Source organism: Panthera uncia, chromosome C2 (assembly GCF_023721935.1).
Source record: "Panthera uncia isolate 11264 chromosome C2, Puncia_PCG_1.0, whole genome shotgun sequence".
NCBI lineage: Eukaryota > Metazoa > Chordata > Mammalia > Carnivora > Felidae > Panthera > Panthera uncia.
This window is the reverse complement of record NC_064810.1, coordinates 149,164,818-149,181,304: the sequence shown is the minus strand read 5'-3', so window position 1 is coordinate 149,181,304 and position 16,487 is coordinate 149,164,818. Positions and strand designations below refer to the sequence as shown.

General features: G+C 42.3%; 1 protein-coding gene across 2 annotated transcripts in view; it reads left to right on the top strand.

Annotated features, from left to right (window-relative positions):
* The first annotated feature begins 3,762 nt into the window (after positions 1–3,762).
* The window catches only part of EXOG (exo/endonuclease G), a 30,234-nt gene continuing 17,509 nt past the window's right edge, over positions 3,763–16,487 (top strand). Inside the window, exons 1-5 of one of the 2 annotated variants that reach the window (XR_007457414.1) lie at positions 3,763–4,165; positions 6,146–6,295; positions 9,529–9,668; positions 11,169–11,245; positions 13,736–13,850. Coding sequence is in view for 1 of the 2 variants with exons in the window: in XM_049628991.1 (XP_049484948.1) it covers positions 4,003–4,165; positions 6,146–6,295; positions 9,529–9,668; positions 11,169–11,245; positions 13,736–13,850 (645 nt within the window). In the remaining variant the exon portion in view is untranslated. The remainder of the gene's footprint in view (positions 4,166–6,145; positions 6,296–9,528; positions 9,669–11,168; positions 11,246–13,735; positions 13,851–16,487) is intronic. The other variant, XM_049628991.1, reaches the window with a different exon arrangement.

Sequence of the window (16,487 nt, the reverse complement as noted above, 5' to 3'; positions counted from 1 at the left end):
AGTTTGGATTCACCTGTTTCTTGCAGTTTAAAACAATGAATAATTACAAACTCTGGAAATGTGACTAGTATACAACTTAAGGCTGTAGAAGTGAGGAAGCTCTTCAAGTGCTAAAAATAAAGATTTCTAGTTTTTGGCTCAAATTCAGTAAGTACTGTTTGTATACCAGGATATGTGAGATGTAAATGTAATAGGTCACTTTCACCCTTGTAGCTATAAAATAAAAAAATTTGTAGAACAGAAATAGCTTGTACTACTGAATTAACAAAAAGTTATACTAAAGTATCATGTTTAAAATACACACACACACACACACACACAGAGTTAAGCTTGTTGCTGTTACCCTGTCTGGATTTGAAAAGTGTGCGGACTTATATATATATACACACACATATATATACAACACACACGCATATACACACGTATGTATATTATATACATGCACACATCTAAAATGGCCTAAAGCAGACATCCATGTAATTACAGTTGCAAAATGAAGACATTTTGGAAAGAACATTGTATCATAGTTCATTCATTTGCAGTGGATCTTTGTTCCTTTTTACTGTGGTAATTTTAGAAATGAGTGTCAAGTTTGAAATTAGATCTGCTAAGTTGGGGTTTTGCTGCTTGAACTCTGCACTGGGTCCTCAAATAAACCGATGTGAATGTAGTTTTTTCCCCCTGTGTGAAGAAGCAGCCACACCCCAACAGAATAGGAGGAAAAATCTAGAGCTATTTCAAGTTTTATCTTTTTGTATATGAAAATAAAATAATAATAATTAAACTACCCTGTTGTCTCTCTTAATCACGTGGCAGGGGATTGAGGTTTCTTTTCATGGGGATTAGAAATAAATATAATGGTGTTTTCCACTTACAGGGCTGACTCGGAAACACCCCTGTGAGTTCCTGTGTGGTACACGTACAGTTGTTAATGGTTGAGTACGTAGTCTACCACGGTCCTGTGGTACTGGAGCTCGGCACGGGTCTTCATTTCTGCCCTTCAGAAGCTCAGGACCTGGTTGGAGACACTGTGGGCTTCTAAATGGACTGTCCTGGGACTCGGGGTAAGTTCCTGCAGGGTAGGGGTATATTTACCAAATTTCCAACTTTGACCCACTCCCCCTAGTTCTATACTTTGCAGACAACTCTGGGCAATATTTTTGTAAGTGGAGCAGAGAAGCCTAGGATATAAGTGTCATTCTGGATTACTGCGGAATACGGGCTCCGCCATTTCTAAACACAGCTGAGTATCAGGGTCCCTGTAAAATAAAAAAATGTAGTTATGGGGCACCACCCCAGATCTGAATCAGTAAGCCAGGTCTCACGTTTTGGAGTTCTTGACTTCCCTCACTAGATGAAAACATGGTTCCCTGTTAATAAAACAATGATAGTCTCTATTGTCTAACAAAGAAAACGGGAAAGCCCCAGAAATCACTGCTTTCCTCAGTAACATAGGTTTTTTTAGGCCCGTGACTAATAATTGCTAAGTGGGGAAATGCCAGCTTTGGATCCTCCTTCTGGTAGGGTTAATGCCTTTCTATTCATGCTTTAAAAGGATTAAACAACCTGTTTGGAACTCTTAGCAATTTTCAATGAAGGGACCCTTTATTTTGGGACCAGTTGCCCAGCTCTTGGTCCTTTCGGCTCTTTCAGATTTAGATAGTTCACCTTTTACTAGTGAATGTCTCTAATGATAAGTGCAGAGAAGGAAAGAAAGGCTGACCTTGTAGAATGAGGACCTTAAAGCTAGAACTACTGGAAGGTTGGACCAGAGAGGTCATCTGGTCACACTTTTCCTTCAGCAAAGGAATTCTTTCACCAGAAGGAACTGGACACAGAAGCTGATTTCTAAAAACAGGCTTGCTCAAGTGAGCAAGTACAAGAGGGTTCAGGGGCCATTAAGCCTGCCCTTCCACTCCTCCCCTTAAGTCTCCTAGTTACAGTCCCCTAGTTACAGTTCAAAAACCACTGCTCCAATTCCTTCGTTTTAAAGGTGGGCAAACTGGCCCAGAGGGAGATACCCCACCCTAAGTCAGGCAGCCCTTACTTCCAGCTCTTGACCTCTGGGGGCCAAGTGAGGGGTTCACTGTTGTTTCCACATACAGGATCTGGATGAGGAACAGTCACCTACCATTTATCTCTGGTGTCTATCACAGCACATGGCACTTAGGAAGGCCTTGAGCAACAAACACCTCTTGAATGTATGTCGTAAATTCTGGTACAAGTTGCTGAGGTAGCTTTGAAACCTGCGGTCAACACCAGCGCTGTCTGGTTGTATTTGTCGGGACTCTTGATTGCAAATGACAGAAGCCATTAAACAAAAAAGGGGGGGGGGGCGGTTACACGAAGGATCCTGGGGCAAAGGGCCAGGCAAGCTCTGGTAAAGGCAAGATGCGACCGGGCTTCAGGCGTCTTGGAAGCTGGGATCACAGCACTGCAGCCCTCCGTTTCCTCCTGTGTTGCTTAGCGCAAAACCAGATGCACCTGCCTTGTCCACTTAGCGGGAAACAAGGCTACAGATGGGGCCAGAGTTTCAAATGTCACAGCTCTGCTACCTGGAGAGTCTTGCAGATCCACGATCCCTGGAGACATTCTGGTTGACCTAGCTCAGCCAGTTAGGGTCAGAGGTAGGGGACTGATTATACGGAACCGCTTTATAATAGGTATTCCTGGGGAGGGGACATGGAATCCGGAAGCTGTCAAAACAACATCTGTACTTCCTTCCTTAGCTGGATGTCGGGAAGGCCTCCTGCTTTTAAGTCCACGTGGAGTGCTGTCGATTGCACTGCAAAATGTATTTTGAGTGGGAGTGCATAAAACATCTCCTTACTTACTTTGTCAGCCGTCATTCAGCAGTCTGGATTTTATGTTCTATCAAGACGAAAGAGGACTACGTAAAAATCGCTGATGTTTACAGAGCACTTAATGACATACCCCAGGTTCTTCCCTAAACTCCACGTGGCAATCTTTATGTTATTTTATTTTTTAATTTGTATTTATTCTTGAGAGGGAGACAGACAGAGCGTGAGCAGGGGAGGAGCAGAGAGAGAGGGAGACACAGAATCGGAGGCAGGCTCCAGGCTCCCAGCGGTCAGCACAGGGCCCCAGGCAGGGCTCGAACTCCTGACAGCAGGATCGTGACCTGAGCCGAAGTCAGACGCTTGACTGTCTGAGCCACCCAGGCGACCCTCTGCGTGGTAATCTTTAATCCTCACCAGAAGCCTATGGTCTAATCACCTTCATCATACTTATTTTATTGTTTATATATACAAATAAATTTCATTTACTATATGGAATTTCTGTATATATTTAATAAATATACATTTATTAAATATCATTTAATATATGGAATTTATTACTGTTATTCCCATCTGAGAAAGAGGAACCAGAAGCCCTGAAAGGTGAAGTTAACCTGAAGTGGAAAATGGTCGCGCATCCAAACCCCTGCGCTCTGATTCACGGCCCTAAGCCACCACGGAGTCCTGTCTCGTCAAGAGGCTCCTTAGGATGTACAAAGCTGTTTTGAGAAGTCAGGACTCCTATACTGTGACTTCGCAGCCAGGTGTCACGAAGACATCCAATGTGGCACAGGTTTTGGAATGAGACCGGAGTTGGGATCGTGGCTCTGAAGCCTTCACTGTAACCATGTGCAGGTGGTTTCCTCACCTATTAAGTGGCACTAAAGGCATTTTCTTCTCAGGACTCTCTGTGCACACCACTGCGCCCTCCAGATGTCATGCCTCCCACCTATCACCCGATCAAAGGGACCAGGGGCGGAGCGGGGATACACCCGGGCCGCCGGTTTTGTCACCAGGGGGCTCCCGAGACTCTCAGCGCGGAGCGTGTGCGCCTGCGCCCTCACCTCTGGCGACTCCAGAGGGGCTTGGACCGGGCGACCCCAGGTTGCGCATGCGTGTGTCGCTCCTGCGGTTGCGATTGGCTTTCAGGCGACCGTGCAGGTGTGCGCATGCGCCGCCGTAGAAGGCAGGCCCTTAGGGTAAGATGGCCGCGGGAAGTTTTGCTTCCCGCCTCAGGGGCTCCCGGCGCTTTCTGAGTGTCTTCGTGGCCGGGGCTGTGGTGGGCGCCGCGGGAGGCGGGTTCACGGCCCTGCAGGTGCTCCGGAGTCAGGGCGCTGAGGCAGCGTTGGCGGTGAGGGAGCCCGACGGTAAGTCTGTCGGCCTGCTCTTCCTTCCCCGGCCCGGCTTTCGGGCCGGATTCCCACCTCGGGCGTGAATCGTAATTTTGGACCCGCGGCTCTTCTCCCTTTGCCGTCCCCGAGCCCGGGGGTCCTGGCTTCTCCGCCTTCCTAGTCTTCCCGCCCGGCCTCCCCGCTCCGCCTGGACTGTCGCCTGCCTCCTTCGCATACTTCTCCATCTTCGTTTTCTCATCATCTACCACCGAAGCATTTATCACATGTCTGTTTGTTTTAATGTCTGTGGCTCGTCGTTCACTCCGCACACAGTGTTAGCCGATGAGTTAGTTAATGGTCCTCATTTTGTCATCGTTCAAACGCAGAGGACCCGCCTTAACCCTACAAACTGTCACGTTATCTTGTCAGCAGAAAACATGGGCTCATTCGGAAAGAGCAGAGAATGAACGATTGAGGACAAGCAAGCTATGGCAAAAGCACAGGCAAATCCAACACCCAAAGTGGGGGAGGAACTTCATGGCGATGACCGAGGCAGTTGGGAGGGTTTGTTTTGAAAAGTCCGTTGGAGAAAAGTGCAGGGTGAGGAGTTTCTCATTGGCCGAGTCGCATGGGTGGTCAGCGTCTTGTAGGAGTCGCCCTGTACATCTTTTCCCTCCCGGGGGCCTGGCGTTGAGGATTCTTCCCGCTTGACGGTTTTTCCTGTAACTGACACGGAGTGGTGTGGCTTCCCCTTCCAGCCTCCCCTTGCGAGCATCCAGGGTCCCCTTTAGTGAGGTTTCCCTTTATTAATTTTCACACCTGCTCGCTGTTCTCCAAAGTGTGTAAATCCTGCAGCTGCCAGGGCTCCCTTATATTTAACAGGGAAAATGAGCTCATGCTCATTGTTTACGCTTTCCCTGACCTGCCGATTTAACTGGTTCCTTCTGATATTTGGCAGTTAGCAAGAGAAGGGCTCTGGTAGGTTGAAGACCTGGAGAAGGCATCAGGAGAGGATTAGTTTCACCGAGTCCGTGTTAAATGCGTGCTTGGTTTCTCCCACTGGGAGGAATAATACCCGTTTTGCCCCTGTTTTGGCTGCAGCGCACTTCTCTGCTTCAGTTCCAGAATGTTGAAGACGACTGTCAGTGGATGGCGGTCTTCTAAAATACTTATAAAAGGCGGTGCTTTTGTCCCCACGCTAACTCTTAAAATGTAATGAGGAGGTAGGCTCTTTCCCACTCAGTCGTGTCAGTGACCAGTAATGACGTGTTTTTCCTTTGCTGCTTTTGTATACACAGTACTTTATGGGGCACCTATTTGGACATTTGGTGTGAAAGACCAGTAAGATCAGGTCTTTATTTACGGGGCGCCTGGGTGGCTCAGTCGGTTGGGCGTCCGACTTCAGCTCAGGTCATGATCTCGCGGTCCGTGAGTTCGAGCCCTGCGTCGGGCTCTGTGCTGACGGTTCAGAGCCTGGAGCCTGCTTCCAATTCTGTGTCTCCCTCTCTCTCTGCCCCTCCCCCGCTCGTGCTTTGTCTCTCTCTTTAAAAAATAAATAAACATTAAGAAAAACTTTTAATGAGATAGCTGCAGTTTACCTTGATAAAACCACACAACTGATTACTGGCAAAGTCTGCTGTCTCCTCTGCCTCGGAAGTACAGTAAAACCTTGGGTTGCGAGTAACTTGTCCTGCGAATGTTCTGCAAGATGAGCAAACATTTGTAGTAAATTTTAACTTGAGAAATGAGCGATGTCTTGCAATACGAGGAGTAGGTGATGCCACATGTCACATGATCACAACTGAGCCAGTGGTTCTTGAAATTCACTTTGGTACACAAATGCTTTGGACTATAAGTATGTTTCCAGAATGAATTACAAAATGGGATCTGGTTGATTAGACTTTTGAGCCAGTCCTTGGTAAGTCTCACCCCTCTCCCTTGACTTATAATTTCTTGTTCCTAGTAAGAGTCACTAACTGTTTGTTTTTGTCCCCCCACCCCCCTTTTCATCTTTAGGTTGTGCAGAAAAGGCTCTCTTGGAACAATTTGGAGTCCCTTTAACTGGAACAGAGACTAGGCGTTACACTAATCATGCCTTGTCTTATGATCAGTCGAAGCGGGTGCCTAGATGGGTACTTGAACATATATCCAAAAGCAAGATAATGGGTAGGTGGTTAGAAGTAATGGCATTGATGAAAGATGTTTCTAAATTTAGAACAAGGAAGATTATTGATTCAACCTCTTCCACATTATATCACACTTAGAAAATGATGATGTTTGTAAGACTCACTTAGATAAATGGACCTACCTGGTAGCCGAGGAGCCCCAGACTCTTCCCAGCTTTCTCGGAGGCTGAGAGGATCCATATCCTGACATAGGAGTTGGAAGCTCTGTCTTAAATATTGCTACAACTGGCACCATTCATTCATTGTCTCCACAAATATTTTTAAAGTGCCTGCCATGTGTCTGGCATTATGCTGAGCCTTGGGACCAGAGCAGATGGTCTCTGTGTTCATGGCACATGGTTGACCTATCAAACCACTTAAACATGTATGTATAATTGCTTTTAGTAATAACTGTTCCAAAGGACAAGTGATTGAAAGTTAGGTTAGTGTAAGTAAGGAACAATAAAGAATGTGATGAGAGATGATAATAGGAGAACCTGGTCTTGATTAGCAAGGGTTCTCCCCAGAAAATGGTCTGGAGGGTGGATGACTGTTACCTAGGCAGAGGAGTTGGGTGGGCCATGGGGTGTGGACAAGAGCATTCCAGACAGAAAGAAAAGCACAGTTGCATCTTCGAGGGCCCCAATGTGAAGAGTTTTGTTCCTTTAGGGAGCTAAAAGAAGGCCAGAGTGGCCAGAACAAGGGAGAATGTGTGAAATGAGACTAGAGAGGTAGGCAGGTGTATAAGTATGTTTGTGTGTTTTTTAAGTCTTGGTGCACTCCTGTAATTAAGATGATATTTAATGTTAAATTGGTTTCTGTGGAGATTATTCCAGTTTACAGTATCTACCGTTAACTACTTGTCCTATCTTTCTCACCCATAATGAGCATTATTGAGCTTTACCAATTTAATAGGTGATTTTATTTCCATTTATGGGTTACCAGTGAATATCAGTATTTTGTGAATTATTCTTTGTCAGTTACTGTTACCATTTTCAGTTGAGATGTGATGTTTTGAATTGATTTGTGGGAGTTCTTTTATGTAATAAGGTATTACCTTTTGTCATAGTTGTTTACTCATATTTCATTTAGCTGTTAATTTGCTGTAAGGCCCACACATTATTTCTCCTTTGCTTTACAGTGCATGTTATGTTTACATATATTAAAATGCTGATACTCATATGAGTGCATGCCTGTCTAGAGCGCAACCAACCAGCACACTAGCAGAAGTCTTGGACTGCTTGCTGCTAGAAGGAAACTGAGGTAGTTGGAAACTTTATGATAGCAGTTGAGAGTAGATTAGAAATTTACATCGAGAGAAACTCATTTGGTTTAGTTAGTCTCAAGCCTAATGAATTTCCTTTAAATACAAGACTTTTCCCAAGATGTAAGGAATTTCAGTTGTATTAATTTTATCCTCCTGTTACCATTTTCAGAGGCATATAAGAAAAGCAAGGCATTTCACGTTGTAAATCCTGTGAGCTGTGTAATTTGAGGAAGCAAAATAATATTTGAGAACAGGAAGCAGGATCCTGTGATTTATTTGATTTTAGTCTAAAGAGTCTTCTGTTTTCAGGAATGACACACCAAATTATTCCCATTAACTCTCTGCTAAAAAATGACAGGAAATGTTAGTAGTAATATGTAAGAAGTATGTAGGAAAAAGTCCTACGCGCGTGTGCGCGCGTGCGCGCGCGCACACACACACACACACACACACACACACACACGAGTCAGCATGATAGTGAATTGCCAAGCCAGTATTTGGGGGAGAGCTAGAATCCAGAGAGGTAAGGGCAATCCTGGTAAACCAAAGCCACATTGCTTCTGATGCCACACCTTTGTAGTAGGGAGAAGGGGACTAAAGGCAAGACCTGGGGCTCACCCAAGGTAGATTGTCTTATAGGAGACCCTCCCACATTAGCCTGGAACCCCAGAGGGCTACACCGTGGGGGAGGAAGGATGAACCAGAACAAACCTGCCTGCTCACCTTCAGGGACTGTATGGGAGATTGTCTTGGCACTGAGCAGGAAAGGGTCAAAAGGAAAATAAAAAACCTGTTCCGGAGAAGTTGAGGCCACACACTGGCTATCTTGCACACTTACAGCCCAAAGCCACGTAGCCTGGATGGATTAAGTCCTTAAGTCCTGAACTTGGTTCAGCGTGGTCTTCCTCTGGCAGTGCCCCCAGATACCTGATCGAAGCAGGTTTATATCCATCTCAAGGAAGGCGTCTTCATCCTAGGCCTTTGGAAATTCCCACAAATGAATTTTCGAGACAACCAGGCATGCGAAGAAGTGATTCCAGTGGTAATGACACTTAAGAGAAGTTTACTATCAGTTCTTCAGTTATTTTTTTCTTTACGACATGGCTCTAAAAAGCTAGGTAGTAGGTAAATTATTCTGAGTCTTGGGATCATTTAAAATTTTTCTGGCTGAATGAAACGACATTAGAATCAGTAACTTCATTGGTCTCCATTTTAAACTTGTTTGAATAGCAGCCTGAGTATGTTCCGTTTATCCCCATTATTTTTGTAGTTTAACAAGATCTGGCCTAATGACAGTGGAAAATGTGCTGTTAGGATTTGCTGGTGTCTGTTGTGGCAAACTATCCTGGCAGTGTTAGAATAGAAATAAATTGAGATTTTTTTCTCTCATGTGGTACTCAGATACTTTGTTTCAGAAATTTCTGGGTTGAACTCATAACCTAAATGTTTGTTTTGTCATGGCTTAAGCAGCGACAAGCAAGATATCAGAGACACTTTCACCCTCCCCTAGACTGTGCCTGCCCAGGACAAATTGTTTTGTGTCTATATATATCCATTATTTCAGTACGTGTAAACTTATCAAATACAGTTGCACAAAATACAATGCGTGAGGGTCTTTTGAAAAGCAAGAGTTTATTTAGTAGTAAGCTTTTTATATAGTTCAGCTGTTTGGTCGTTGTTTTTACTTAAATACTATCCAGAGGATTTTTCTCCTTTAATTTGAAAGGCTAGAAGCAAAAGAATATGAGATAGCTACACTGTACAAAAAGCATTCTTTCCTAGACTAGTCCTTGCTAAATTCAGATGAGGTATCTGAACTATCCCAGGAACTTGAGACATGCACGCAATCACTAAGTACTAGCTACTCAGAGAGATACTAGCCAGCAGCAAACAGCTTGCCTTGCTTAGAGAATCTCGAGGAATATTTATCCACTGATAACTTACCCATTTTGTGTGTTTTTCTGTAGGTGATGCCGACAGAAAACATTGTAAATTTAAGCCTGATCCCAACATCCCTCCAACCTTCAGTGCCTTCAATGAAGACTATGTTGGGAGTGGGTGGTCACGAGGACACATGGCTCCAGCAGGAAATAACAAATTTTCATCTGTAGGCATATTTTTTTGGGAGGGATGGGAATACAGGGCTGGTGGTCTGTATACCAATGGACTTGGACTTTAAGAACATAGGAGTCAAGCCTTAGTATTTGAGAATTTCTATACTCTTATTTTGCATTTTTCTTCCTGACTTTAATCCGGGTTTTTTTGCTTAGATGGTAAAACATTCTTAAATAGGTTGAAAAGTCAAACTAATTACTATGTAAAAGAACTGGAGAGCCACTAGGAGCTATTTATTTATTATTTATTTACTTTTATTTTGAAAGATTTCAGACCTGTAGAAAAGTAACGAATACAGCACAAACATTTTTACCTGTAGAAAAATTAAAAAGACAGTATAGCCAATACATTTTGATATGTTTTCTTTATGTGCGCATACATATATATGTATATACAATTCTTTTTTCACTATCAGCAGTAAGTTGCAGACATCATAACACTTTATCCCTAAATAGATATTGCTCAGGAGATTGTATCATGTAAGAAATGAGGATATATGTATATATGACAAGAGTATCATCGTACCAAGAAGTGTGTGTACATGTATTTTTGAGTATTTGTACAATAATATTCTCTAATACACAGTTCATGCTCAGATTTGCCAAATTGTTGCAATTGCATTCTTTACAACTTTCTTTGATCCATATTCAGTCATGAATCGCCTATCACACTTAGTTATCATGTCTTCCTAGTGTCCTTTACTTTAAGTAAAATAAGTTGTCTGCCAAAAAAAGGAGAGAAATGTCTTTTATGACATGGACATGTATTGCATCAACTTTGGTGATCATTGTCATTAAGGTGGTCGTTTTTAACCTTAGATACTCATAATCACCTAGGGATGTTTTAAAAAAAATCCTGATGCCCAGACCCAGAGCAGTTAAGTCAGAAACTCTAGGGGGTGGAACCCGGCACCAATATTTTTAAAGCTCTCTGGCTTATTCCAGTGTGCATTCAAGGTTGAGAACTACTACTTGAAGAGAAGGTAATTGATGGTAATATAGATCAGTGGAAGGAGATACGACGACAGCCTTGTGTTTAGGGTCGGAAATGTGAAATGAATGCACACCTAGTGGCCCGGAATTCAGAAGAGCAAGGAATTCTTCTCTGCCACTTTTTACTAAAATGTATTGTATTACTTAAATAAAGTTTCTGAAGGTTGACCTTTATGTAGAAATTCTTTGCCAGAGGCTGAAAACTTACCCTTTAGTTTACATTGGAAACTTAGTTCTTAGAGTCTGTGTAACAGGTTTGAATTATAAGAATTATAAAGAAAGCTAGGATACCAAACTACTTACTTTGTTACAGTCCTTATTTTGAATAATCTGTATTGGGCTTTCTGACCTGAAATAACTGTGGCTCTCATTTATTTAAACAAGTAGTCACTGTAATTGCCTAGAGCTAACGTATAAGGAACTGCTTTTTGTGTCTCTTTGTAAAATCTCAAAGGGGAAGGCATTTCCGTGCAGGTTACTATTTTTATTTCTTTTCACAGCAAGCCATGGCTGAAACCTTTTACCTTTCTAATATTGTGCCTCAGAATTTTGATAATAATGCTGGATATTGGAACAGGTGAGGGGTGAGAGTTTTAAAATGTGATTCTGTGGGAGATGAATGATGTGCCAGGAGAATGTACTAGTGCGCCCATCAACTGTTTCTCTTTCTTTCTCAAAGGCTAACGCCACTGAAGGTAAGTACTTTGGACTAGTGGTGGTCTTGGGAGTACATTTATCTGTGGGAGTACAGACTTCAAAGCAGCCAGCAATTTTGAAGTGGCAAAAGTCACTGGTCAAAAGCCAAATTTTGGAAGAAACTACTCAGAATATTACTGGAGCATTAAGAAATTTTTGAGTATGTCCAGAGGACACTGTACTTTTTTCTATGTGTATTTCAAGAGTTGCTGAGCTTGCTTTTCTTTTCTTTTCTTTTTTTTTTTTAAAGTTTTGGTACAGTTAAACATAACTGTTAACCAGTTTTAGATAGATGGATGGATAGATAGATAGATAGATAGATAGAACCTAACTTAAATCATCGAATTTGGAGCAGTGCCTGTGTGGCTCAGTTGGTTGAGCGTCCTGATTTCAGCTCAGGTCATGATCTCACGGTTGGTGAGATCTAGCCCCATGTCAGGCTACAGGCTGTCAGCTTGGGATTCTCTCTCTCTCCCTCTTTCTCTGCTCCTTCCCTGATTGTGCACACATGCATGCTCTCTCAAGATAAATAAACTTAAAAAAAAAAAAAAAATCTGGGCCTTCTGCAGTTTTTTGACACTTAACCAGTTCTACCAGGGGATCTCTTTAAGCATCGAAAACTACCACTGACTGAGGTTGTTCCAGGCTATTGCATTTTTCTCAAACAGTACTTGTGGTTTAAAATAATTAGGAGAACACCCCACACTTGAAAGACTTCAGCAGTTACAGTCATAGCTCCACACTTGTTTTGTCTACATACCCTCCCTTCCCCCACTCATTATTTTAAGCAGGTGACAGCTATATTTTATCTATAATTGTTTTCCCATATATTTTTAGAAGATAAGGATTTTTATTTTTTGTTTTTTATTAAAAAAATTTTTTTTGTAACGTTTATTTATTCATTCATTCATTCATTCATTCATTCCTAGAGCACGAGCTGGGGAGGGGCAGAGAGAGAGCAAGACACAGAATCTGAAGCAGGCTCCAGGCTCTGAGCTGTCAGCACAGAGCCTGACGCGAGGCTCGAACCCATGGCCTGCGAGATGATGACCTGAGCCGAAGTCGTACATTTAACCGACTGCGCCACCCAGGCGCCCCAGAGATAAGGGTTTTTAAAATAAGTTTTTTTATTTATTTAGAGAGAAAGGGAGAGCGAGAGAGTCCCAAGTGAGCTCCATGCTGTTAGTGAGGAGCCTGATGTGGGGCTCAAACTCATGAACTGTGAGATCATGATCTGAGCCGAAATCAAGAGTTGGATGCTTAACCAACTGAGACACTCAGGGGCCCCTAGAAGATAAGGATTTTTTTAAAAATAGAAGCAAAGCACTATTATTACCCCTAAAAATTTAGCAGTAATTCCTTATTACCAATTTTACAATTAGTGTTCAAGTTTCTCTGTCTTTAATTTTTTTTTTTCTGGTTGATTGGTTTGGGTAGGTTTGCTTTCTAATCCTTTTTTTTTTTTTTTAATCCTTACCAATTATTTGTTGAAGACCTGGGATATTTGTCTTATAGTTTCCTTTTTGTTTTGGCTGGTTGCATACCTGTGGAAGCATTTAACATTTTCCTTTCCCAAGGGATATATTTTTGGGAGGAAAATTTTCCTGATGATTAAGCATATATGCTGTGAGGTACAATACCGTTGATTTTATTTTTTAGATATGGAAGCTGAGGGACGATGACATACATTGTAATTTCTCATAAATGTCTGCCAACTGCAGTGTAAGAATGCATATTAAACTCGCCATTTTTATCGAGTAAATTAGCAGCCATTTTTAAATGATAAATCCCAGTGGTAAGGATTGTTGTGGAACTGCAGGGTCGTATTTTGGAGTATGTAGAGTAAATTGGTACAATACCATTAAAAATGCTGCTGCTGCATATAATCAAGTGTTATTAAAATATGTATTCAGTAAAGTAATTCTGGCCCTTGAAGTTTATCCTAAGGAATGTTGCGTTATGTAAGAAATGTTAGGATGAACCCATTTGCCCCACAGGAGGAATGGTTAAATAAATAAGGTGTATCAACTTGATGAAATGATAGATAACTCTTGAAAAATGATTGAGAATTACAACACAGAAAGATAAGGGAGAAGACAATTTCAGTTCTAAAATATATACTCCGTGCACAGACAGGAAAATGTAGATAGTTGTAAGAATGTGTTTAATTTTTAAGTTTTGTGCAGTGAAGAACTGGGACAATTATTGCTTATATGCGTATGATGTTTTGTGCAATATTGTCTTGTTCACATTCATCTGTGAAATTGAGTTTTCCTGATGTCTTTCCTAGGGATTTGATAATGGTTTGCTTCTCTCCTGTATTTATGTCTGTGAGAGTATCACACCTTTTTTTTTTTGCTTTGTTTTTCAGAATGGAAATGTACTGTCGAGAACTGACGGAGAGGTTTGAAGATGTTTGGATCGTATCTGGTCCGTTGACTTTACCTCAGACTGGAAGTGATGGAAAGAAAACAGTTAGTTACCAGGTAGGGTCATGTTTTAACATTCAGGCTTATGTTATTTGTATGAGATTATAATTTCATTCTGTATTCTACTTTCTAATTTCCTTTATTGAACACCTGTTGGAATCATAGGCATCGGGGATATAATGATGGATTGAAAAGTAACCACTGACTTCAGGGAGCCCACAGTTTAGAAAGGGAGACAGACGTGTTATAAGTTAATCACATTAGAGTGTGATATGCTGCAGCGGAGATCAATACATGGTGAAGCGCCATCACAAGAGGACTGACCAACTCTATTTGTGTGGGTTGGGAAGACTTAACAGAGGAAGTGGTTTGTGAGCTAGATCTTGACAGATGAGTAAGAGTAAACTGAGTCAGTGAATCCCTGTATCGTACACCTGAAACTAATATAACGCTGTATCTTAACTATACTGGAATTAAAATTTTTTAAGATGGGAGAGAAAAAGAATAAACTGAGTCAGGAAGGGAGCCTGGGAGTTCAAAAGACGGAGCAGTGCAAGCACGGGACGTTTGGGATTAACAGCAGAGGTCTGCAATTCTGGTATCATTAATAAAGATTGCAGCTTAGGGCTCAACACAGGTGTGGGTGGCTCAGAGGGGATGATTTCTACAAGTACGGGTAAGACAGGGGCCAGATAGTAAGCAGAGGGCTTTGTATTCCATGAAGGCTTAGATTTTAGTATTTGGATAGTGAGAAGTCCTAGGTTTGTTTTAAGTGTGGGAGACATTTGGTTTGTTTTGGGTTTTCTAAAGAGTATTCTCGCAGCACTATGTAGAAAGTAGGGAGGAAGGGCTGTTTGAAAGAGAAGTCGGAGGCGAGGCGAATGGGGCATTACTGCAGTGGTCCGTCCATATGAGAACAGACACGGCGCCACCCAAGCAGCTGGAGGGAGGACGATAGAGGAATATGGGAAAGAGTAACCCTGAACTCATTTTTTGGTGAGGAGAGGAAAAAGTTCAAACGATATTTAGGGGGCGGTGAGCAGAGTAAGTGGGAGGAATGGCTTTTCTTGTAGATGCTAGAGTTTTTAAAAAGGGTGAAGTTTTTTTACATGCAAGATACTTAAGAAATCTACGGACTGACGGAAAGAGAGGTTAACCCGTAAGAGCAGAATAAGTGGTGCGAGGGCCTGCGTGTGGTATGGGAGTAAGCGGTGTGGGGATTGCGGCCAGAGGGTAGCTGAATTCCTACAGTGACACACTGTGAGACGCGTCCAGGGCAGGGAACCGGGTGGGCTGGAGAGGAAGAGGTGATAGAGTGAGCAAAGAGGGATTGAAGGACTCCCCTGTAGGTCCAAGAGATGTGTTGGGAGGGAACACCTAGCTCAGCTCTAGGAAGAAAGCAGATATTTAGTAAATGCTGGTTTGGTTAGAAAGTCTGTGATAGAATTGAATGAGCTGAGAAACAGGTTTAGGATAACAAAAGTAACTTTAGGGCATGTCCTGTCGCACTTGCTTATTATCTGCCTGTCTGGATCAGCCGCGTAGTGATGTATAAGTATCCAGAGTGTTCACCTAGGTGCTCACGCCCTCAGAGTTATTCCAGCAGTTCTTATGGGAGGGAAGGACTGGCACAGGAGTTCGTATGTTAAACAGGTTAATCTCTCCTCCGATCAGTTTGCTAATTTGATTTTAGTGTTTTTTCTTTTGGTAGAAGAAAAAAATGGGCTCCCTGTGTTCTCTTATTTTTAAAATATTAATTATTCTTTTTTTTTTTTAATTTTTTTTTAATGTTTATTTATTTTTGAGACAGAGACAGAGCATGAATGGGGGAGGGGCGGAGCGAGAGGGAGACACAGAATCGGAAGCAGGCTCCAGGCTCTGAGCCATCAGCCCAGAGCCCGACACGGGGCTCGAACTCACGGACCGCGAGATCGTGACCTGAGCTGAAGTCGGACGCTTAACCGACTGAGCCACCCAGGCGCCCCTAAAATATTAATTATTCTTGAGCTTTGTTAAATCCTCTTTACTCTTGCCGTTGGAAAAGAGGTTCTCCTAACTTTGACTTTCAAACCTTAAGTGATGAAGTTAGTTTTATGTGTGCTTTGTTTTCATAAAATTGGAAGATTTATATGACTAGCTTACTGTGTAGTAGAAGAATTTATGCAAAGTATGAAAGGAAAATTAACCCAGTAATAGCATTTACTAACAGTTGGGTTTTGTTTTTTTTTTTTTAGGTTTTTTTTGGCTGGATATTTTTTAAATACGGGTTGGCCAAATGCTGTAGTATATTTTTTGCTGAAAGTATATTTTTTTCCTTAAATTGGGTATAATTTTTAAAAATATAGCTTATAAAAATATCTGCCAGCTCTTTTTGCTGAACGGGCCTAAAAGCAGTGATATGTTATCAGCAGTGAGCATACCTTGAGACCAGATCTTGTTTCTAAAGAACCATCTTCAGGGCACCTGGGTGGGCTCCGTGGGTTAAGTGTCCAACTCTTGATTTTGGCTCAGATCGTGACCTCATGGTTCATGAGAACAAGCTCCATGTCTAGCTCCACACTGACAGTACAGAGCCTGCTTGGAATTCTCTCTCTCCCTCTCTCTCCCCCTCTCTCCCCCTCTTCCCAACCCGTGCTTGCTTTCTCTCTCTCTCTCAAAATAAAAACTTAATGGGGCACTTGGGTGGCTCAGTCA